This window comes from Pithys albifrons, chromosome 19 (genome assembly GCF_047495875.1).
Source record: "Pithys albifrons albifrons isolate INPA30051 chromosome 19, PitAlb_v1, whole genome shotgun sequence".
Lineage (NCBI taxonomy): Eukaryota > Metazoa > Chordata > Aves > Passeriformes > Thamnophilidae > Pithys > Pithys albifrons.
The window spans coordinates 6,544,680-6,567,504 of NC_092476.1; the positions used below are offsets into that span (position 1 = coordinate 6,544,680).

At 50.1% G+C, this 22,825-nt stretch overlaps 1 protein-coding gene across 1 annotated transcript; it reads left to right on the top strand.

Annotated features, from left to right (window-relative positions):
- Window positions 1–2,255: 2,255 nt before the first annotated feature.
- Window positions 2,256–22,262, top strand: CDR2L (cerebellar degeneration related protein 2 like). The gene is made up of 5 exons (XM_071573518.1): window positions 2,256–2,712; window positions 15,279–15,391; window positions 16,700–16,848; window positions 17,696–17,860; window positions 19,384–22,262. Exons 1-5 carry the CDS (start codon window positions 2,634–2,636, stop codon window positions 20,267–20,269), a joined length of 1,392 nt encoding a protein of 463 aa, XP_071429619.1. The 5' UTR covers window positions 2,256–2,633; the 3' UTR covers window positions 20,270–22,262.
- The last annotated feature ends 563 nt before the right edge of the window (window positions 22,263–22,825 follow it).

Below are 22,825 nucleotides of genomic sequence, written 5' to 3' on the forward strand. Positions count from 1 at the left end.
CTGTGCCCGCAGCCCTTGTCCCCTGCAGCCCTTTTGCTCGGCTGTTCTCGGGCACCAGCCCCATCCAGCCCTGCCCGGAGAGCCTGGCCCCAATCCCGGGGGGTCCCGAGGGATGCCAGGAGAAGGCTGGCTCGGGTCTCTCCCTGGTCCTGGGCTGAAAGGACCCAGGAACAAGCAGGCTTGTAGCACATCCCCCTTAGAACACTTTATCTCATCGCCTGTGGTGGCCCATTAACCCTAATGAAATTCCACCCACCCACAAGGAGAGGATGTTTTATAACCCTGGGCACTGGGAGTTCGGGATTTGGCACTCACTGAACACCTCAGAGCAGCTGTTTGAGGCCACTCAGTGTTGCCTTTGAAGCCATCGTCACCATTTTCTGCTCCGAGCAGCTCCGTGAACTGCAGGCAGGTCTTTTTGGTGTCCCGGAGTTACATTGCACATGCTTAGCTCTGCAAACCTCCTTTCTTCAGAGGAAATGAGGTAATTCCAATCTTTCTTAAAAAAAAAAAAAAAGCAATGTGCTGGCTCTCCAGCTGGGGCAGACTGTGGGAATTCTCATTTGTTGGCATATAACCTGTACGAGAGTCACCGACGTTTGAGTCTTTCGAGTGACAGGTCAGATCAGAGACAGTCTTGCAAAACCTACAGGGAAAAGGATTTTCTCAAAATCACGTAACCTGGCTTTTCCTGCCAAACAGCCTGGGGCTTTGCATCCAAGCACTCACTCAATATGACTACAATATACAAATAAATGATAATAATTTATTGTTAGGAAAAGAATACTTTTCACAGGCAATTATTTTCCACAATCAATAGGAGAACTCAGAGGAGACCTACAGCAACCATCCACTCCAAGTGCCTCACCAGTTCAGGGCTGACCAAAAATGTAATTAAGGACATTGTCCAAATACCTCTTCAAAAGGCATGAGAAAATTAAGATTTTTCCATTTTTGTGTTTAAAAAATGTTCAGAAAAAGATTTAGGACCCAGAGATTGCTTTCTTCCAGACACATCAGAAGTGCTTGACTATCTTTGCTGAGTTCTAAATGCCGAGTTAAAGAGACTCTTTGATTCTGCTCTGCAACTCCATTAAGGCAGATGAGTTTCCAGGCAGCCACTGAATTTTGGGAATGTATACATGCGATGGAGAGGTCTATGAGGAAAGAAGGGGAGAAGAATAGTCTGCAATTTCTCTCTTACTCCCTGCTTCATCTCTCTCCTCTGCTGCTGTACACTAGAGCTGAGTACTAGCCCTCACTTTTATCATCCAGGGGCTCACAGCTGCTGGATTGGAAGGAGTTTTCTGACACAGATCCCATCTTTGGTGGATGCACAGTCTGCTGCTCTTGCGTGAATGTCTTATATTGCCTTTTCTGTGGGCATCCCTGCAAGGTAATGCAATCAAATAGAAATTCAGGGAGTTCCATCACACAAAAGGCAAACAAAAAAAAAATCATCATCTAAACCCACTGTCACATGAGTTCATTTGGATCTTAGAGTCTGATTGATTTCAGGGATAGCAAGGAGAAATAAATCCCCTTGAACCAAACTCCACACTAGCAGCTAGAGGAAAGACCACCATCTCTCAACAGTCATTCTCCTAAGCTGAAAAGCAAGTACCAAAATCATGAGTTTTTTCTGAACTTACTAGTATGTAACAGACATATTTCCTCCTCAGAACTCTACTAATTCTCTTTTTCCTCAGTTTTAAGCTCTTCAGAAAGATGCAAGAGTTTGTCCACAAAAATGAGAGGAGCCTGCATTGAAAGCACTGATTTCCCATCAGAGTGCAAAACCACAGAGCTGGAGCAAGACACCACGCTGAGGTGATTCTGTGGGGCTGTTTGTATGGTGTTTTTTAGCCCCAGCTAAGGGACGATGGATGCTCTTCTTGAAGAACAACCCACACAAACCCACCAAGGCAGAGAGGGCACTGACATCCCCACCGAGGGTTTCTGAGTCTTGCCCAAAGTCCCCACGAAGCCCATGGCAACGCCAGGACACGGCATCCCAACCGCACCCCCTGCTCCTGGCAGACCTCCCAGCCGGAGGGTCAGAGCAGGGGGACCACAGACCCCTCGGAGCCCGGGTCATCCCACCTTAGCACCGCACACGTCGCTCCCCGCAGCCCCGCGCCCGCCCCGCTGTGCGCGGCAGGGCTGGGCGGAGAGGAGGAGGCGAAGGAGGAGGAGAAGGAGGCCGGTCTCGCTCGCCTCCCCCTTCCCTCTCGCCGGTTTTCCTTGCAGCATTTCCATGCTAGAGGTCCCCACCGAGCTGCGGAGCGAGGATCTGCCTGGCTGCGCCGGGCCCTCTTCCTTCCTTTGTGCATCCCCCAGCCCGGTGCAAGCCGTGCCCCCCCGCCCCGACCGCCGCGTTCCCGCTGCATCTCCCGCTCCGGAGCCCCCGCCGGCCCTGGAGGCAGGACGAAGCCGTCCCCCAGGGCACGCAGAGCCGGGGCAGGGACCAGGCACCGGCTGCCACGTCGTGCCATCCCCCCCTTCCCGGCTCGGCCGGGGCACCGAGGCCGCATCCCCGCCCGCATCCCTGCCCGCATCCCTCCCACTCCGCTGTTCGGCGGCGGGTCCCGCTTCGGCGGATGCTGCGAGTCTCCCCGAGTCGCTGGTGCTAAATGCTGAGCGCCGACAGGATGGAGGAGTTTCAGAGCGAGGAAGAGGAGCCCTGGTATGACCAGCAGGACCTGGAGCAGGGTAAGGATGGGGTCACCCCGCAAGCTGCCAAGGATGGCGAGCCAGGGGATGCGCGGGCAGGAAAGCGGGCAAACCCCCGGGACGGGAGGGTGGGATACCTTCTCGCCAGACTCCTATTTGGTTGGCAAAGCCAGCGCCTCGTCCTGCGATGGCAAATCTCTGCTCTGCTGTTCCAAACCACTGTCCTGGCCGAGGAAAGTTTAAACCCGATGGAGAGAGGCAGGGAGACCAGATCTGTCCTGAACAGCAGGTCAGTAAAATTTTTGGTGTTTTACATCCACAAGGAAGCTGCTTCCCAAAAAAACTTGCTGCAGGCAAAATCAGACATGGGTTCTTATGACATTGATTTCATCTCAGAGCAGTCTAAGGTAGAGTTAGTGGATACGTTAGTTAGAAATTAATATATTGGAAATAATGTATTGCTAAGGATGCTGAAAGTGTCTCTCAAAAGCTTTTGCTATCCAAGCCCAAATCCAAAGGGATCTTCAGCTTCTTAGTCACCTAATTACTTCTGAAGACTTTTCCAATCAGCCACAAAACCAGGAGAAATTGGAAAGAAGTAATAAAAAATCAAGGCCAAACATCAAAAATAGCCTTGCTAGAAGATAAACGCTCACTTGTTTGCTTTGAAATAACTGTATCTATATCTGCACTACTTCTACAGAATGTTTGTCCTCAGGCCGGACAGTTGGTGCCTCTTGGTATTTGGGGCTTTTTATTTTTTTTAAATATAATTTTGCTTATCTTAATATGTTGAGTCAACACGCAGTAAGTAAATAACTGGAAGAAGTCCCGTTTCAGGCCAGTGGACCAGGAATGAACTAAACTGATTTTTTCATGCATAGGGAGAAATCATTCCTACCAAAACACAGTGCCCTTCTGGCATGTTGCGTTATAGGTACAGTTTTATATTTGCTTTTCCCAGCTGACTGACAGCAGTGATGTGTGATCCAGCTGCAGTGCCCCAGCCCAGCGTCACTCCAGTACATTATGTCATGATTTAAAGTTTATACAACTTCAGCTGCAGGGCAAGGGCCCAGCAAGGAATGACAACCAGCCCCCCAGGGGTTGTCACTGCTGGTTTTAACCCCAATTTCTCAATTAACAGGAAGTATCAATGGCGGGATACTGAGCCCTGTCCTTTGAAACACAACACTTAAATTAAACCAAGGCAAAGCACAGAGATGGAACTATCAGCTGGATAAACAGTGCAGCCTTTCAATGCTCAGAAATTCTCATTTCTGGGTGACGTCTTCCCATGGCTCACAAGGGGCCTGGGCACTGGTCCAGGGGCGGGACGCAGGCTGAGGAACAGCAGAACTACAGATGAATATAGGGATTGTTGAACAACGTGGGACCGATCGATTTTTAGCTTAATGCTGTCCCTGGTGTCAGGTTCATGAGTCAGCACTGGCACTGTACCACTGGCTCACAAAAATAAAACCACCTTCCCACTGCAGGACAGGTTCCCAGCTCTGCCCCAGCAGCCCAAATGCAGAATGACTGTCTCCAGACGATGGATTGATTGCTGGAGTTGGGCTCCACATTTGTGCACATACAGGACTGGAGGAAAACACTGACCCAAAACAAAGCCCAGCTGTGGGCTTGCAGCCTCCTCTATGAATGGGGGCTACACAAGCTTGCACAAACTCAGAAGGAGAAATGAGGGAAGGCTTTAACTGCAATCAGCCAACTGGAAAGGTCCTATGGGGTAATTACAACCATAATTAATTCACATGGTGCACAAAGCATCACGAAGGACAGTGCTAGACTTTGTCCACATACATTGTGCCTTTGCCTTACAGCTGTGGAAGTACCCGGAGGTCTTTTGGTGACAGTACAGCCATGGAGCTGTTGGTTTGGGAATGGGGGGTGGAAGTACAATACAAGACATCCAGCATGGCATGATTATGAGGCGGTTGTGGGCCAGCATTGCTAAGAGGATTGGCATGCCAAGAGCCCAGGGTCGCACAGAAACCCACGCTGGCAGCAGTGTCAGGAGGGCGGAGGACAAAAGCAGAGGCTTAAAGACTGTTCCTTAGGAGTGAGGGGTGGGAGAAACAAGAAAAAACCCAAGCAAGGAGAGCAGAGACGGTTCTTCTGTGAACCGGTTGGTTCCTGGGCTTTATCGTCATTTCACAGCATCATCAAAAATTTATTACATTTACATCCAAAACTGTTTGCTAAGCAACAGATGGCTTAACTGGGAGCTCTGTGATGATTATGTTAATTAACCATTTTAGCTCCACAGCAGAACTCATGCCTCCAGCTCCACACTGAGCACCTGTTACCCTCATCCTCATCCTCCACAGAGCTTCACCTTAATGACATAACTAATTTTTTCAAGAAAATAGACCCCAATCACTCTTTTCACCCCACTAAAATGCCCACAGCAACTGACTGCATCCACCACAAGCCTTGGAAGTAGCAAGATCTGGTCCCCAGAATCAAGGCCCTTCCAGCCTCATTCAAATGAAGCTGGTGCCTTTCAGGATTCTTTACCTGGTCCCTGCACAATGTCACCCCGTGTGGCTCTAGGCATTGCACCAAGGTTCCTTAGCACATAGAAGCAGAGACTCAAATCCCAGCCAGCATACTCAGCAATGAGATGGACAGAGTAGTGGTGTCCTCTGAGGCATTTCTTTCTTATGATGTTTCCTCTGGGAAGGCTTTCTGATTTGAGGAAAGTGGTAAAAATGGAGCTTTGATTGCTTGGTAGCATGACTTAGCTTGTATCCAGGCTTTGTAAGCATGAATAGATCTCAGTGTTCACCTTCCATGGGCTGGGGAGTCTGTCCCTCTAAGCATTAAAACCAGAATACAGTGCTGGGAACCTTTTTCCAGCTGTTGATGATGTGGCTACAGTTGCATCACACCCGGTGCACAGAGGGCGGACGTGCAGCCAGACCCCAAGAGAATGAATGAGCTAAAATTAGAGTGTCTGAGCTGCAGATAAGTGGGGACACCTTTTCTGTTCATCAGGAGCATTTGTGTTCAGGAGGGCTGTGTGCCAACTCAATTGCATCTGGATCCAAACAAACCCACCAGCTCTGCCAGCCTCTTCCAGCCTTCATCCCCCCCCCCACCCCCCCCGGAGCAATCTCCTAAGATGAGTCCTCCTTGCATTCACCCTGCTGCATTCCCTGATCTTCCCAGCCTCCCTGTCCCCCTGCCAGCATAAGCCACTCTTATGATCTCTGAACCAATCCATAGCCTAAGACATGAGGTGATTCTTGGGGTGTCCTGCACAGGGCCAGGAGTTGGACTCAGTGATCCTGATTCATCTCTTCCAACTCAGTGTATTCTGTAAGCGTGGAGTGATTCCTGCCATGTCAATAAATGGCCTCTTGGTGCTCTAAGTTAGGCACCAGGGCCAGAGGCAGTGCAAGAACCAGCATATCACCTCATTGACCCTGCAAGACTGATCATCCTCTCCTCCTGGGCAGCCACAGAAACTTTTGGGCCAAACCATCTGCAATGCAGGCTTAGGACTTTATGGCTGTAACCTCTGAAGGTCTCCAGGTTTAAGGATCTTATTTTAATTCCTCCTCCTCCTGCCAAGCGTCTGATTGCTAAGAAGGAAAATGACACAAGGTGCTGAGCTTGCACCACTCCCAACTCATCCGTATAGACACAGGGTCACCAGTCCTGACACTGGGGATCAGTGCTGACACCCACTAACACCCAGACCCAACTGTTCCCTGCACCACCCAGCTTATATGGGGTGGTCCAGAGTCCTGCAGTCCACTACCATCTTTCCCAAAGAATTCACTGCACTGGGGAGCAGGTGGTACCCCAAATTCTGCCCCTCGTGGTGCAGTTATCCCAGCAGTCCAGGTACAAGGCATGCAGCTTTCCTGTCCTCCAGGAGCACAGCAGTTAACTCACCGCCTTCCCTCCCCAGAGAAATGCCAGAAGGGCAGAGCTTTGCCTGCAGTAGCTGAGCCACTTACTTATTTAGCAGTGCAGTACAGCAGGTAGCTTATGGAAGTGGAAAGTTTTCAGTGACTAATTGCTGAGATGCTTGGGAATGACAAGAGGGACTAGGAAAGTCACAGGAGACAAGGAAATAAGCTGACAGTTAGGTTAGTCTGAGGAAAGGATGAGAGCCTCCAAATCTGGGGAGGGGGAAATAAATGAATAAATATGTAGATGTATTTTCCTAGAGTAAAAATTCCCCTGTTACATGAAGGCAGCAAGAAAAAGGGGAATAAAAAAGCCCTATACAGCAACTTTCAGTGAGAGACCTCATAGAAACCCCTTTCTGCATCTGCTGAGCCCCAGGCACATATTTCCAGCTGTGGGAGGGAGCAGAATTAGATAACTGCTGGAAAGGGAAAAGGAGAAAAAGAAACCCCAAGAAAATAAATCAGAGTTTTCCATATCTTCCAGCCTGAAACAATCAGCCAACAGTGGTGTTTCTCCTTGGCAAGGCCATGCATGAAGGATTTATGGTCCGAGTCCTGAAGGACATTCCCCCCTGGCAGCTCTGATCCCGAGGGACTGGGAGCTGAGGCACCGGCGCTAACACCCTGCACGCAGAGGCCTTTTCCAATCCTCTTTCTTTTCTCCTGTACCAGCCAGCGCTGGCTGGTGACAGGACGGATGCACTGACTCAGTGTGACAGTCAGGAACCACTTAGAGCTGTGACAGCACCAGGGTCCGATCCTGCTCCTGCTGAAGGGAGTGCCAGCGATCAGGATAATGCACAGCACATTCACTCCCAAACAATCCATCTCCTCTCCCAAAAAGCCGTTCCCACAGCAGCACAGTGATAAATTCCCACCTCAACTGACTCCAACATATCTATGTGCTCACACCATCATTAAGGCTTCCAAAGCTCCTACTTAACCTGGCCAAAACCCCCTGTGTGGGCCAAGAATTTTGGGAAATATCTTCAGTACAAAATACCCCAAAGGAATAAGACCAGATGTTACACAACTGCTGCTCTTTGCGCAGCTGGGAATTTTAAAGGGATTTTATGTTACACTTTAGGTTTTGGTATTTTTTTGTGTGTGTTTACCAAAGAGTTGTGAATCTTCTCTCCTAAAAGGGAACATTATTTTAATGGTTTAAACAGCCTGTTCCTCTGCAGCTTTCTGGGAAGTCACTCAAGTCTATTGCATGTGCAGTGCAGCTGCCCTGGCCCTGCTCAATTCACTTGTCTCCTCCTGAAGAATTCAGTCCTTTGAGTGCGTAACATCCAGATCCATGCTGGCCTATTCCAATTGTGCAGCTGCAGCAACAACAGTTGGAGCGAAGACATGATCATGCTGTCCTTCCAAGTTTTTGTGGGCCACAAGCAAGTGTTGAGTCTTGGGAAGGCACCTGGACTGGGAGGTGGTGGGTGAGCACTAATCTCTGCAGGAGGAGGCAGAGCAAGGGGCAGCACATCCCACAGGCATCGGTCTTTGCAGCAGAACTGCTTCAGGAACACAGGTTTTGGTGTTGGGCCCCTGAAAGAGGCATTGTCCTGCATCCTGCTAAGGACTAATGATAGGCATAAACAACTCCATTCTGAGAATACATCGAGTATTTCATCACTTCCTTTCCTTGCAAACTCAGGCTGGAAGGCTACAGCCCTGTGCTCTTCATGTATAGCTCCACAAAAGGCACCCATCACTCACCTGGGATCAGGAACTCTTCCTTCATGGGCAGCTTCTCCAACTTCTGCCAACAGCCAGGCGCAAGGCAGCTGGGCTGTGGGCTGAGCACCTGGAGGAATAGGGCTTTGAGACTTCTCAGCAGTGGATGGGAAAGGGGCAGCAGTGGGGCAGCAGCCTGCAAGGTGGGACACTTTTCTTCAGAGCCAAGAAGAGGGGCTGCTAGAGAAGAGGTGGGCAGGATTTTGGTATATCTGCAGAGGGTCAGGCTGCTTTCTGTGCTTAGCTGTGGAAGAAAGATCTCTGTACCTACATCCTCTGGCACAGGAGCAGAAGCAGACAGCAGTAACCAACAGCCACAGTGGTGGCAGTGGTCATGGGGGCTGCTGCACTGCAAGTTACAGTTGTGCTGGAACTTGTTTGCTCCCTGAGTGTCCAGATCACTCAGGATCGAGGGTTCCACCTGCCTCCCCCCAGCAAGAGCACAGCAAGGGCAGGCAAGTTGGCTGGGAATGGCTCAGAGTGGGGGAATATGTTGTTTGAGCCGGAACAGGGTAGGAGATCTGACAGGGTTGTGGCATCCCATTGCTGTGGGCACCGTTCCTGCCACATGAGCACAGTGACCTGTCCCTCACAGGTCACCTTTGCTCCAGGCTCAGCACATGCACAGCACTGTGGTGCAGCAGCAGCAGAGACAACATGAAGTGTCACCCTGGTGCTCACCCTCCTTGTCCACCCTGGGTCAGCCACAACCTCCTGCCCCCAAAACACACAGGGCAGAGGAGTTTGCCACATGGCAGCAATCCACATGTCTGTGTCTTTGGCTTTAAAAGAGTAAAAGCCTCTATTCACGGTTTTCTGCATCCCAACATAATTAATTAGTTGGAGCTTTGCTGCCCGGGGGAGGAGCACACACAGGAAAGCACAGGCTGCCTTTCTCCCTCCTCTTTCATCACTGCTTCTCCTCAACAACCCCACTTGTAGGTATTTATTTAGGACATTTTTCTGATCCAGGTGCACTACCAGACCCTTGGAGCCAGCAGTCACTAAGCTCTTTGAAACCATTTTAGCGTATAAGGCAAACACAAGCACCAAGGCTGTTTAGATAAGAGAACAGCAGGGAAAGATGCAGATGGGGCCTCAACCATGGTCTAATAACATCCTCTGGTTCTCATGCTCTAACAACTTGGCGAAAGGCACAGCGATGGCTGTGGGCACAGGGATGGGACTGCTGTGTCTGTGTTTGTACAGACACAAACAGCTTCTCAGCCGAGGTGACCACCCTGGGTCTCAAGCACTAATATATAGGGAGGGCTTTGGGGTGCAGAATGATGAAAGGGCAGAAAGAAAAGGCAAGTATCAATTAAATCTAAAAGGCCTGATAAGCATCTGAGAATTAAAAAAAAAAAAAAAAGAAGAGCTGGTAAAGGAAATACTGAGTAGGAATGAAAAATACAGGAGGAAAGAAAGGGAGCAGCAGGGGCTGAGAGAGCTGGAGGGCTTCTCTGCAGCACAGCACAGTACAGACAGTGTGTCCCTGAGCCCCTTGTCAGGGATTTCCACTCCTTGGTAGTGCCAGTTTTGCTCAGGGGCTCCAGAGAGTGTGGAGGCAGCTGTTCTCAGTGCTTGCCTCGACCCCTGCCAACCATCTCTGACACCACCTGAGCTCCCCCCACCAGGAACACTTCCAAAGCCAAAGGCAGCCCAGGAGTACGTAACAGATTACACAAGAGAAAGAAAAGGAATCAAAAAACAGGCAGGAAATCCAGCAAATCTCATTAGAGTAACAAATGCCAGTGTGACCAACATCAGCTCAGCCCAGTGAGAGTCACAGTTTGGAAGGAGGAAAAGAAGAGGGAGGAGGTGGCTGTGCTACCAGGGGCTCACACACTCCCGTTTCTCTCACCCAGCCCTAACAGAGGCATCATCCCCGCCTGCTGCATTGGGCTGCTCTGCAAAGCAAACCCTGGTACACCTCATTACACCAAAATAGCAGATCCTCACAAAACCCACACAGAACACCAAGTGCAAAGCTGACCTGAGCAGCAATGTCTGAGTTACACCAGTGTGAAAGGGATGGAGAATCCACACCTCACCAGTAACACTGATGACTCTGAAAGCTCTGCCTGGCCTTGGGAAACCCTGTCATCTACAGAATGGGAATGTTGAAAAGGTTTTTCCAGGTTGTTTGCAGGATGCTGTCAGATACCACTGGCTTCCCTGCTCCCCAGCATGTTCCACTGGAATGGTTTAGAAGGGCTAAGTACATAGATGGCCTCCCTCACCTGCCATGGGGCAGCAGTAAGTGATACACAAAAGCTGATCTTCATTGTAATATACCAAGACAGCACAATCCCCTGCAACTAAGAAGGGAAATAAATGAGTGGCAAGTATACCCTACCCTGGGGTAAACCAGCATAGCATCATTTATTTAGATTTTGAAAGGAATAATTGCACCTACCCTTGATTCTAAGTACCCATGTGTAATGGAGCAGACAGCAAATGCAATTAAATTAAACATCAACAGCATTAAACATCAGTTCCTAACTCTCAACCTACCCCATCCATCAACTAACAAGCACCCTGAACTTCCTTCAGAGACCACACCAGAGCTCTCCTTGCCCTCCTCCCTGCTTTGTAGCAGGTTAACTGACCCATGTGCAGCATGGGAGAGGAGCAGCCCTTTCCACGGCCCCACATTTAGGAGGGGACCACAAGTAATTCCTTTATGGATGCACAGCTAAAAGAGACCTGCCAATCCATGTGCCATAAATTCTTGCTCATCAGCACCTCAAGGCAGAGGGTTTCTGTCCCCACTGCGAGCTGCCAGCCGGGGACAGGGCTGGTTTATTAAAGGTGAGGAGCCCAGCGCAGTGCCCTGGGAGCAGTGGGCGTGTTCTCTCACAGCCTAAACACACGAATCCCTCGATGTAAGAGAGATGATGGGGAAAGCCCAAAGCAGCTGTATCAGATGGTTTCTTCCTCCAGAAAGCCTCTGAACAGCTACTGGATAATCATCGTGCCCAGAGCAGTGAAACCTCCCCTGCCTGATGCCAGGCTCCCCCAAAGCCACAACCAGGAGGTGCTGAGGGGCAAAACACCCTTCAGAGGGTGGGATGTGGCAGAGTGCTCTGCCCTAACAGGTGCAGGCCAGCACTCGGAAGACAGAAACAGCTCCAAATCCTCTTTGAGCCTCGTTGCAAGGCTGGGGAAGCATCCAGCTCTGCTGCAGCCCCACACAGGGAATATCTGCCTGTGCCGTGGGGGAATACCCTGTGGTTTCTCCCTCCTCTTTCATCACTGCTTCTCCTCAACAACCCCACTTGTAGGTATTTATTTAGGACATTTTTTCTGATCCAGGTGCACTACCAGACCCTTGGAGCCAGCAGTCACCAAGCTCTTTGAAACCATTTTAGCCTACAAGGCAAACACAAGCACCAAGGCTGTTTAGATAAGAGAACAGCAGGGAAAGATGCAGATGGGGGCCTCAGCCATGGTCTAATAACATCCTCTATTATCAAAGGCAACCTGCTACAGCTTCTAGATCAGAATTTCTTTGTGTTAAGTTTTCCCAGTGACACAGAAGTAGCAGTGTTGTTGCTGGGTTGCTGCTGATCTCTGCAGCTCCAGGACAGTGCCTCCTTGATGTACTGCCCAGCCATGCTCCCTGTACCAAGCACTGCTCAGATTCAACTCCTGCTCCCTTCCCACCATATGGTTTCTCTTCTCTGCCTCTCCCTCCTTGCTCAGGCACCTTTCCCACGGAAGCTTGCAGGGAAATGCAGCCCCCATCCCTCCCTCCAATGCTCCATAGGCACAGCTCTTTGTTTGTCTCCTTGGCTGGTGTTAATTAGAAGGATCACGTCAGTGCTTGCAGGACTGGAAGCCAGAGGGCACCAAACTGGTGCTGCCCAGGATAGTTTGCATCTGCAGCCCTCTCCCAAACAGGATTTGGCAGTGTCAAGACAGCCATTTTTTAAGTTGGAGGTTGGCCATTTCACGGCGGTGCCTTCAGCACAGGTGGGATGTGGAGGGATGTGGAGGGATGTGGAGGGATGTGGAGGGATGTGGAGGGATGTGGCACATCAAGCACACACAGCACAGCCACTCACCACCACTTATTTCTCCTTCTGCATCCAGAGGGGAGGGGGAAGGGAGGCATCAGCATACCTGCTAAATTAGGGCAAATCGTTCAGCACTGGCTGGCTGACCTGACAGTGGAGAAGCAAAGAGGAATACAAAATGTTGTATGGAAACCATAGTACTATGCAGAAAGAATCCCTGAATTCCTAAAGAGTTTTTCCCCCAAAAACAGCATAGTGAAACTTCACATTCAGCCTCAGGTTTCCAAGGTCTCCAAGGAGAGGAGCTGAGTGTTCCCCCAGCCCATGCAGCGACACAATTAGTAAAAGATCAAGAGGGATATGGTCTAAAGATGACATTAAAGCACTTCCACACAGCATCCCCTTCCTCCCCACGGTCCCGCAGCCAAGGGGGGACCAACAGGTGGGGAAGAGGACTTGGGCTCCAGGGGATGGATGAGACAGGATTACCAAGGATGCTTTGAGTGGCTGGTGGGCAGAGAGTGAGGGAATATGTATCTAACAATGGCTGAGGCAGTTAAAAGACTCTGAAAGAATCAATTCCCCCATGTCCTTCAATCCTGGAGTCTCCAGGCCCTCATGCTCAAAATGGAAACTAAGAATCAATTTCCTCCTCAGAGCTCAGTCCCGTTCTTTCCTCTTTCCCACTCATCCCCAAACGCTGCCCATTTCCCCCATTAAATTATTGCTGACAGAGCCCTTTAAATTACAATGCAAGATCTTGCACTGCCTAATCCACTTAACTCAACCCCAGCTGATTAAATTGGATGCCATATGGTGGGAGAGCACTGGTGTAATCCGCAGGGACAGAGACACACTTGACTCATTACCTGGAGCGCAGCAGGGAGCCCTCTCACCACACACCTCTGCCTTAGGGCCCTGCTTCCTGCCAGGGAAGTGATTTCCAAGATGCTGGTCTCCAGCAACACCACCAGTTCTAGCAAGGTGGTGGTGACATTAAATACAGCCCCAAGCAGCTTAAAGGCACAAATTATCCTCCATCTCTGCTGGCATCTGGCTGTTCCCCCAGTCCCAGCTGGTGCAGCACTCAGTCTCCCAAGGGCACTTTATAAACCAGGGAAATTTGGTGCTTGGAAAAAAACAAAGAGGTGGAAGGAGGTCTGTCCATGGGGAAATGTGCCAATAACTTGATTGCACGGATAGCTGGGATTGCAGCCCTCAGACTGGGTTACTGTGCAATGACGAGGATTATAATTTAAAAGGTCACAGCCTTTTTAATAATAACAGCCTGCATTGGAGGGCACAGCTGGAGAGCACATTCCCATGGTAGAGGGGAGATTCGAGGACACACTGAGCAGCTGTTGGCAGGGCAACATCTGGGGAAGCCAGTGGAAAGGAACACAGCCATCACCCAAACTAACAATATATCAGCACATCCCACAGCACCGTGTTATCCATCAGGAATGCCCCATCCCAAACACTGACAGCACCAGAGCACTCATGTCCAAGGCCAATGTGAGACTCATTTAGAGATGTGTGAGAGATCAGACCTTTTCCCAGGCTCAGAATGCATCTTAGGCAACCTGATTCCCCTTCTTGCCTTAGTGACCAACTATTCCTCTTTCCCAAACAACTGCATGGTCAAATTAGCCACTGGAAGAAATTATAACTGCTCTCAGCCCTGGCAGAGCCTTTGCAAAACCATCATTAGCTGCAGACTAGAGAGGAGCATTATGACAGGGTGAGAAAATGCCAGCACAGGAGGCCCTGGTCCCTTCACACACTGCAGGAGTGTCACTCCTTAATTACCTACAGCTTCATGGTAACTATAATGGAGAGAGCAATAACACACCCCACAAACCTGTTTCCTTACCTTTTTTGAAGGCTTAAGGTCAGATTTTCAGTCTGCCATCATAGGAGCTGTTTACTCACCTCTAAAAGCACCAGGAAAAATGAAACCCATGTGCCCATAGGTCAGGCTTTAAGAAGACAAACCATTCCTGCAAAAGCAAAGGGCTGTTCTCAGAGCCAGTTGTGCCATCCCAGCCCCATGAGCAGCATCACCTGCATGCTTGAGTTTTGGCCAGCACAGGACTCACAGGGGCTGAGGGCTTTCTCTTTATCCCACAGCAGCAAAAACAGTATTTTAAGCCAACTACACCATCAACATCTACTTTTCCCTGCACTTCCCCTGAAGTCCAACTATTTCAGTAACTTCCTAAGGGCACTTAGAGGTGGCAGAGAGTGAACACAAAGGGGTTTGTCCTTCCCCTGGAGCTGCCCCAGGGGAAGAGCCGCGGGCTCTGGTGCTGCCAGGGCGGCACATCTGGGAGGTGCCTTCAGCCCCCTCGGGCCACACGTGGTTTTATTACTCCTGTCAGTTTATTAGTGGGTGATGGATGGAGGCTGACAGGGAAGGCAAGGCACTCCCTTCGTTAGAGATAATAATATAATTTACAGAGCATCCCCAGGGCCCTGCAGGGCTTTACCAACCTTTGCATTCATTCTGACAGATGCTGAGCCCTTTTCAGCCCTTCAGGTCTTGGTGGCAGGGGATGGAGCTGCTGAGCACCTGCCACAGCCCAGCCCCAGGGGCCTGATCCTGGCTACACAGTGTGCAGGAGGGTTTTGCAGCCAGCCAGGCACCAAATCCTTGTTGTGTGGGTGCATTACAGAGCCCTGAGCTTGGTCTCTGCTCACTCCTGCAGCCCAGCAAGACAAGATCCCAGATCCTGTATGTCCTCTAAATGTGCATCCAGGTCTAAACGTGCCGACAAAACCAGCACCATGCAAAACATGCTGCTGTGTGCTTGGTGTGGCATCATTTCTGGGGAGGATCCCACTACACCCCACCATGGAGCCATGGGAACTGCAGCAGCTTTGTCCCTCTGCTTTTCAGACTTGCACTTGGCTGCAGAGCTGGGGAAGACGCTGCTGGAGCGCAACAAAGAGCTGGAGGACTCCCTGCAGCAGATGTACACCACCAACGAGGAGCAAGTGCAGGAGATCGAGGTAGGGCCAGGGGTGGGGACAGGGGCTGCTCGGCCACTGCTGTCACCTGAGGGTGAAGAGAAGGGGCACTTCCACCAATGCCAAGAGAACAAATGCCAGCAGAAAAAAAGGGATGTGTCATGGGCCATGGAAGTTAAAGTATCTTCTGTACATGTCTGAAGTGGGGCTGTTCAAGCTCATCCCAGCACTGGAGAGGGTCCCTTTTCCCCACTAACTGGCATTTTCCCTTTACTCATATCCTCACACCCTGCCCAGATATGCACACCAGATTTTGGCACCAAGCTGCATCTGGGTCACATTTGGTCTTCCCCTGCCCATTCACCAGTCTTCACACTCATTTCTCTTTGCTCTGCTGCAGCTTTTCCTTGATCCCAGTTATTCAGAAGAGTGTTTGTTCCCAGCTGGCCCCTCAGCACCCCCATAACACAGCCCCCTTTGTTAGAGGCATAAAATAGCTCTTTCTCCAAGAGCTGCAATCTAAACCACCATTGCAAGCATCCTTTGGGGTCAGGGCAGTATTTCTAAGAGCCCACAGAACTGATCTTAGAGGCTTAAACCTGCTGTGCCAGGAGGGTTTTCATCCACTGGAAAACTTCTAGGGATCTGTGAGTTTAAAAAGATTGGACACCCCCTGATTTAAAAGGACACAGGGCAGAGGAGGGCTGTGAGTTCACAAGAGCAGCACATGATGCTGCAGGGATCTGACAGCTCATGTTCAAAGGAACTGGTGGATGGATTTAGCCATTTCCCATCCAGCAGCCCTTAAGAAGAACATCCACTGTAGGATTTGGGATCTGGTCCCAGCTGAGAGTGAGTGCCTGGGTACATGCTGCTCTCCTAGTCTTCACAGGATAAAATCTTACAATTACAAACTCTAAGAAAAGGGACGGCAAACACACAGAAATCACAGGTCTCCTCACATTTCACAGACTCAGAGTTTAAGCCTGAATCCCCAAGGAAATGCAGCTTCTGCAATTGATCTGTCAGACAATCCAGTAACCAACTGGCTAATTTCAGTCAACTTTCGGTCCCAGAGATATCAACTTTCTTTGGTACTGGGAATAAAAAAGCAGCTGAATAGAGAGAGATTGAGGTTAGTGCCCTTCACAGAGGGCAAGGGAAGTTCAATCCTATTTAAGATACAAAACTATTTACAGTGGGCAGAGGGGATGAAGATTTCAACTTTGGAAGAGGCTTCAACCAGGCAGAGCCATGCAACACATTATCAGCAAAGACTGTAGGAATTTCTGCCCATGGAACAACCTGGATTTTGGATGTGTAGTGCTTATGTTTCACTTTTTCTTGCAGTACCTGACCAAGCAACTGGAGATGCTGCGGCAGATGAACGAACAGCACGCAAAAGTCTACGAGCAGCTGGACCTGACAGCACGGGACCTGGAGCTGGCTAACCAGAAACTCGTGCTGGAAAGCAAGACTTCCCAACAGAAGATCCAGTGGTACAGCCTCCCCTCCTCCCACCACAGAGATGCTGTACCCAAGAGCCCTTCACCTCACCTTTCGCCTGCCCCAAAGCGCAGCCCGTCCTTGCTATTTGAGCCATTCACCCATCAGTCCAGTTTTGGAGTATTTACAGTAAAAGTGTATTTCAGCAATGCTCGTTTGCAGGGGTCAGCCACAGCACAGACACCTCTGGGATGAGGGCTGGATAAAGGAGTGTCTGAAGCTGCCAGGAGAGAGGCACAGCAGCCTTTCCTCAGATCTGTTTCTTTGAAGAAGAGGCACATAATCATATCAGGGAATTCCCCAGCAGAAACACTAGGCACAGATCCAGCATCTAATGAAACCCTGGCTAGTCCATGCTGAAACACCAGTTTATCAATAATGTTTCTTTCCTAAAACAAGCCCATGATCAAGGTCATCCCTAGAAACAACACCCTAAGCCATGTCCTTGCAAGGCAGCATCATTTGCAAACAACTGTGTGGAGAGGGAGTTTCAGAGCAGAGAGTTTTACAAACTATTCACAGCCAGAACAAAACTAAATTTCTGCCCAGTCTCTATGTTTGCCTCTACAAGACAAGCAAGAGATTCTTGTTTTCAGTGGAGAGATACTCCAGGATAAAAGGTCTCAAATACCCCCCTCCTCTTTATAATCACCCCCATTCAAGAGTGGCCACATAGAGAAAGATCTACCTGTGCCACAAAAACAAGAGCTGTCGTGCCCCCAGGGCACACGCTGGGAGATGGAAGCGCCTTCCATAGACTGGCTGTCCCTGTGGGAAAAAAAACACCTTTCAAGGACCTGTAGTGTCTGACACCTCATGTTCTGATTTCTCTCCCTGCAGCTTGACGGAAACAATCGAGGGGCTGCAGAACCAAGTGGAGGAGCTGCAGAAGCAGGTGGAGGAAATGCGGAGCTTGGAGCAGCTCCGCATTCGGCGGGAGAAGAGGGAGCGGCGCCGAACCATCCACACCTTCCCCTGCCTTAAGGAGCTGTGCTCCAGCCCCAGGTACTGAGCCTCGTCTTTAGCAACCCCTCCAACCTTCTTCCCACCTCCTCTGCCCACCAAGAGGAGGCGCGGTGGGTGAGCCTCCCTGGGGGTGCACAGAAACCCACACACAGCCCCCCAGACACCGAGGCTGTGCATCAGAACCTGAAACTCACTGCTGCAGGTGGAGGGAGGGTGACCCTCTCTCCTACCCGCCCACATAAAGTGGTCTTGGCAAAGCAGAGCCTGCATGATCCCAGCACGAGCGAAACTTCCCTTCCCAAACCAGCACAGCCTATTTTCCCTTTCCAGCTGCCTCCCAGCACAGCACCAGCGCTTCTGGCTCACTGAAACCAGTTGAGGTTGTGCATTTTGTGCTGTGTGACTCCAGGACACCCCAGGAGCATCAGTCACACCGCCAGACACACCACGTGTTGCCAGGGGCTGTGCAAACACCTTCAGCAGTATTGCAGCCTTAGTCCTCCCTGGCCACTGTGTTTATTCACTGACCTCGTGAGGGCACTTCTTGCTCAGCTTTGTCCACAATAGAGGCTTCTTTAAATAGATAAACGATCGATAAACTTTGTTACTGAAACCATCCTCTGCCAGAGGATGAAGCAAAGACACTTTCACTGCAGCAGCAGTGGGGGTGTTTATGAGGCCATGACCTAACCCCCAGCAAAATCCACTTAATGTCTCTGTGGTTCTTTACCCCCCAGCACCCCAATCCCACTTCCCCCCCATGCCATGGGGCCTCAGTTCCACTTGCAGCTCCACAGTTGGCTCTGAAGGTCAGGCTGCCCTTCAGAGCCTTGAAATCTGTTCAATACCCCTCACACAGCCCTGCCTCCCAGGGGAAGCCACACAGCCTGCTCTTTTCCAATCTGTTCCAAACAGACAGGATCCCATGGGCGCTTCATTGAGGAGGAAAACCCGAATTCCCAACAGCAACATGAGGGAAAGGGGAAGTGCTTGTTATCACTTCCCAGGCAGTGAAGAAGGGGAAATTCTGTCAGAAGTCTCTGTCTTCCTTGTATAAATCTTCTCCTGGAACACCTCCCGGACACAGGGCTGCACAGGGCAGCAACACATGTGCTTCTGGGTTTGGGCTGGTGGGTTCAGGGTTGTTGGCAGATGCAGTGAACACCTGATGAACTCCATCACTAAAAACCCAAAGCCACCTACTTTTAGCTCAGACTGGTAGCACTTGAACACTTGCTTTTGCTTCATAGCAACATTGGGGGTTTGTCCATTAATCAGGTGAGTCTCTTACCATTTAGGGTCTCATTTCCCTCCTGTCTTTCATTACTGTTGCCAAATAAAATTGCAGGTTCTCTGGGACAGAGGCAGCTCTCTGTGTTCAGATGAACCCCACACACATCCTGTGGTGTCCTGACACATGGAGGAGGCACATCTCACTCCATGAGCTCAGGTTAAATCCTTTCTGGACATCAGTGGAATTCCTTACATGACAATAAGACACTAAGTCCCTCATGGGACTGTCACTTGGTCAGAATCTCTCAAGGATAATTCTTCTCTTTCAGGTATGAGGATGCATTCCAGGTCCACAGCTCTTCCACAGAGTTCAACCAGAAGCCACTAGAGAGGGAGAACGAGCGTCTCCAAGCCATGGTGAACTCCCTGAGGTCCCAAGTCAACCAGGAGAAGCAGCGGAAGGAGAGGGTGGAGCGCGAGTACACCTCTGTTATTCAGGAGTACTCGGACCTGGAGCAGAGGGTGTGCGAGATGGAGAACTGCAAACTGCGCATCAAGGAGCTGGAGGCAGAGCTCCTGGAGCTGCAGCAGATGAAGCAAGTCAAGAAGTATTTGCTCAGCAGAGAAGACAACTTGTCCGAAGCCCTCCTCGAGCCGCTGAACAACGCCCCAGAAGCAGATTACATCGACCTCTCTGAGGAGGAGGGAGGAAAAAGCCACGGGACATCCATGACCCCTTCCCCAAACCACCCCGTCCGCAAGAGCTGCAGCGACACGGCCCTGAACGCCATCGTGACCAAGGATGCCGTGAGCCGGCACGAGGGTAACTACACCCTGCACGCCAACAACGTGCGCAAGAGGGGCATGTCCATCCTGCGGGAGGTGGACGAGCAGTACCACGCCCTGCTGGAGAAGTACGAGGAGCTCCTGAGCAAGTGCCGGCAGCACAAGGACAGCGTGCGCCACACGGGCGTCCAAACGTCCCGGCCCATCTCCCGCGACAGCTCCTTCAGGGACTTCCGAGGGGAGGCACACGAGCTGGAGGAGCGGAAAACCATGGAAAAGACCATCAGCAAACACGTGGAGGCCGTGGACAAGCGGCTGGAGCAGAGCCAGCCCGAGTACAAGGCTCTTTTTAAGGAGATCTTCTCCCGCATCCAGAAAACAAAAGCGGACATCAATGCCACGAAGGTGAAAAACAAGAGCAGCAAATGAGTTCCTGGCTCTCCGCAACTCTCCCACGTGCAATTGCAGCAGCCACGTCTTCTCTTCAGCCCCAGGAAATGCCACGTGGCCCCTCTGCTTTGAAGGTTCGAGAGGTCTGCAAGTGAGGAAATGTCATGGAGACCCAACTCACTCTTTTAGTTTGGGCTCTGGACAACTCGTTGGGACAATTGTACATTGTAGTTAGAGGATTTCAGAAACCACTATGATGGATCTCTGCATGAGTTACTGCCGCTGCCAGACATCACAACAGCAATGTAAACCACGAAAAAGGAAAACCAGACACCTCCTCCCCCCCTTTTCAGCTTGTCCTGCAGCCCAATTATCTGCAAGCAAAAGCCTGGGTGTCCTCCAGCGTCCTGCCACAGCTGGAGCACAGCATTTCAAAGTAAAACAGAAGCCATTAGAACTTTAGGGGCTGCCCCAGCACAGCAGCCCAGCCCTCCACTTTGGTTTTATGGCTAAGAATCTGTGCTTAAACCCAAGAGACTTCAGTCTCTGCCTTCCCCTCCCGCAAAGGGCAGTATGGTCTTGCAACTTAAGCCATTCTCTAGTCAGTCAGGTTTTTCAGCTCTTTACAATGCAAGCTCATTGCAACTGGAAAAACTTGAAGAGAAACATAAAACTGATTGTTCCATCTCCATCAGTGTCGCTCAGTGCTTTGGTCCATACTCTCCAGACCTTGTAGCATATGGGATTTCCTCGCTTTAAACCTGCCCTGGTATTCCAGCACAGGTGAAGCACCATGTCTGGGAGGAACTTGGTGGCCAGGGCTTTCCCATAGCTAGACAAGAAGTGCAGCATCAGAGACACACTTCCACCTCACGCTCTGGGCACCCGCTGTGCTCTTCAAGAGATTGTAATTGTCCCATCATAGCAAATTCCTCAAACACAGCTTGCAAGGGCACGCAAAACCGACTCCCAAGGACTCACATGCAAGCTGGAGGACACAGCATTCCCTGGGCCAGGAGCTCTGGCCCTGGCAGGTCACACATCACCCCACACTTTGCTCTGAACATCTTCCCAGCCACAAGGACAGATTTCAGTTTCCTGCTGAAAATAATCTTCCTTGGCTGAGACACTCTCCAAAGGCTGTTGCCTCTTGTGTTCCATCTCCCTTTCCAGCACTGAAACCTCCTCACTTTTGCTTCCACAGACATGCAAACTCATAGCCAAAAGGCCACTGCAGTCTCAGGAATCACTAGTTTCCAGTTTTCATGAACTAGATGTTGACCTTGTATGGTCAGACACGTGTTTTAGGCAGAGAAGCAGCATTTCATTACAGCTTAGGCAACACCCTGAGCACTGAGCCACAAAACCAGTTCAGTGTAAGCTCCCTATTCTGTACCCGCCTGGAGAAAACTATCAGCTAGATCTGGATTCTATTTTCACCAGCTTAAATCCCAGAATCTTGGGCCAACAGCTGGGACTCTTGCAACATTGAGACAAACAAATGAGAATGTGGCTTTGGAGGGGGAAGACTGTTAAGATGTAATTATCCCCCGAGCCCAGGGCCTTGATGTTATGAGGAGCGACCTTTCTTCCACTCCCCAGGGAATTAATGCAGAAATACCCAAAAAAATACCCTGTTTTGTTAAGCTGAGTACCACAGAGGTAAGTCAGCAGGAGTGTGATGCCCAAATCACCCCTGCTCCAGAGGTCTGCTCAAACCACCCACCACTCTGCTCTTCCACGCTCTGCATTTCCAGGTGCCCCTTGGGCATGACTGTGGCTACCAGCTCTGTAACTGTATGGAGAACCTTCATGCCTTATTTATTTATAATGGAAAGCAGTTGTCTAAAATAAAATTAAATTAATAAAAATGAACAGCAACAAAAGCAGCATCAGTGATTTTCTAGGAGCCTTCACCACCCTGTTAACTCAGCATGTGTTGGTTTGTTAAGCCCAGCCTGTGTTTGCCCTGCACTCAGCTGATGCTGCAGAGGTGTAGGAAGAGAATCACCCTCACTTTCCATTTTAAACAATCCCACGTGGATCAGCATCACAGCTGAGTGTACAACACATCAAATATATTTTTAAACGCTTCATTCTCTTCTCAAATAAAAAGAAACAACAGTATTCTCAAAGCTCTTGAAGCCCTTTTTTACTTTTAAGAACAGCAGAAGAGTTATGTCTTTGATTTTCGTGTACAATTTGGGTCAAGAAAATGCTTCAGGCTCCTTTGCAGGAAGCAAAGAATATGCTGAACTGTTCTGCTGCATTATTTATATAACATACATTTTTATGCACTTGGACTGTAACACTTGCCACGCAATAAAACCCCTCTTTTGTCAGCTCGGAAGTCTCTGTGAAACCACACAATTTCTAAGCTCCCAATTCAAATCCTATTTTTGTTTTGGTCTTTTTTGCAAACCACAAATCCAAAAATGACTGATGTAAGTAACATGATATTAGCACTTGGCTCGACAAAGGCACAGCTGCCGTGTATCAGCAGCGTGTTCTGCAAAGTGCTGAGGGCAATTTTTCCTGCATCCAAAAATATTAGTGGGAATGTATACACATCCTGATGACTCTGTGAGTCAGAGT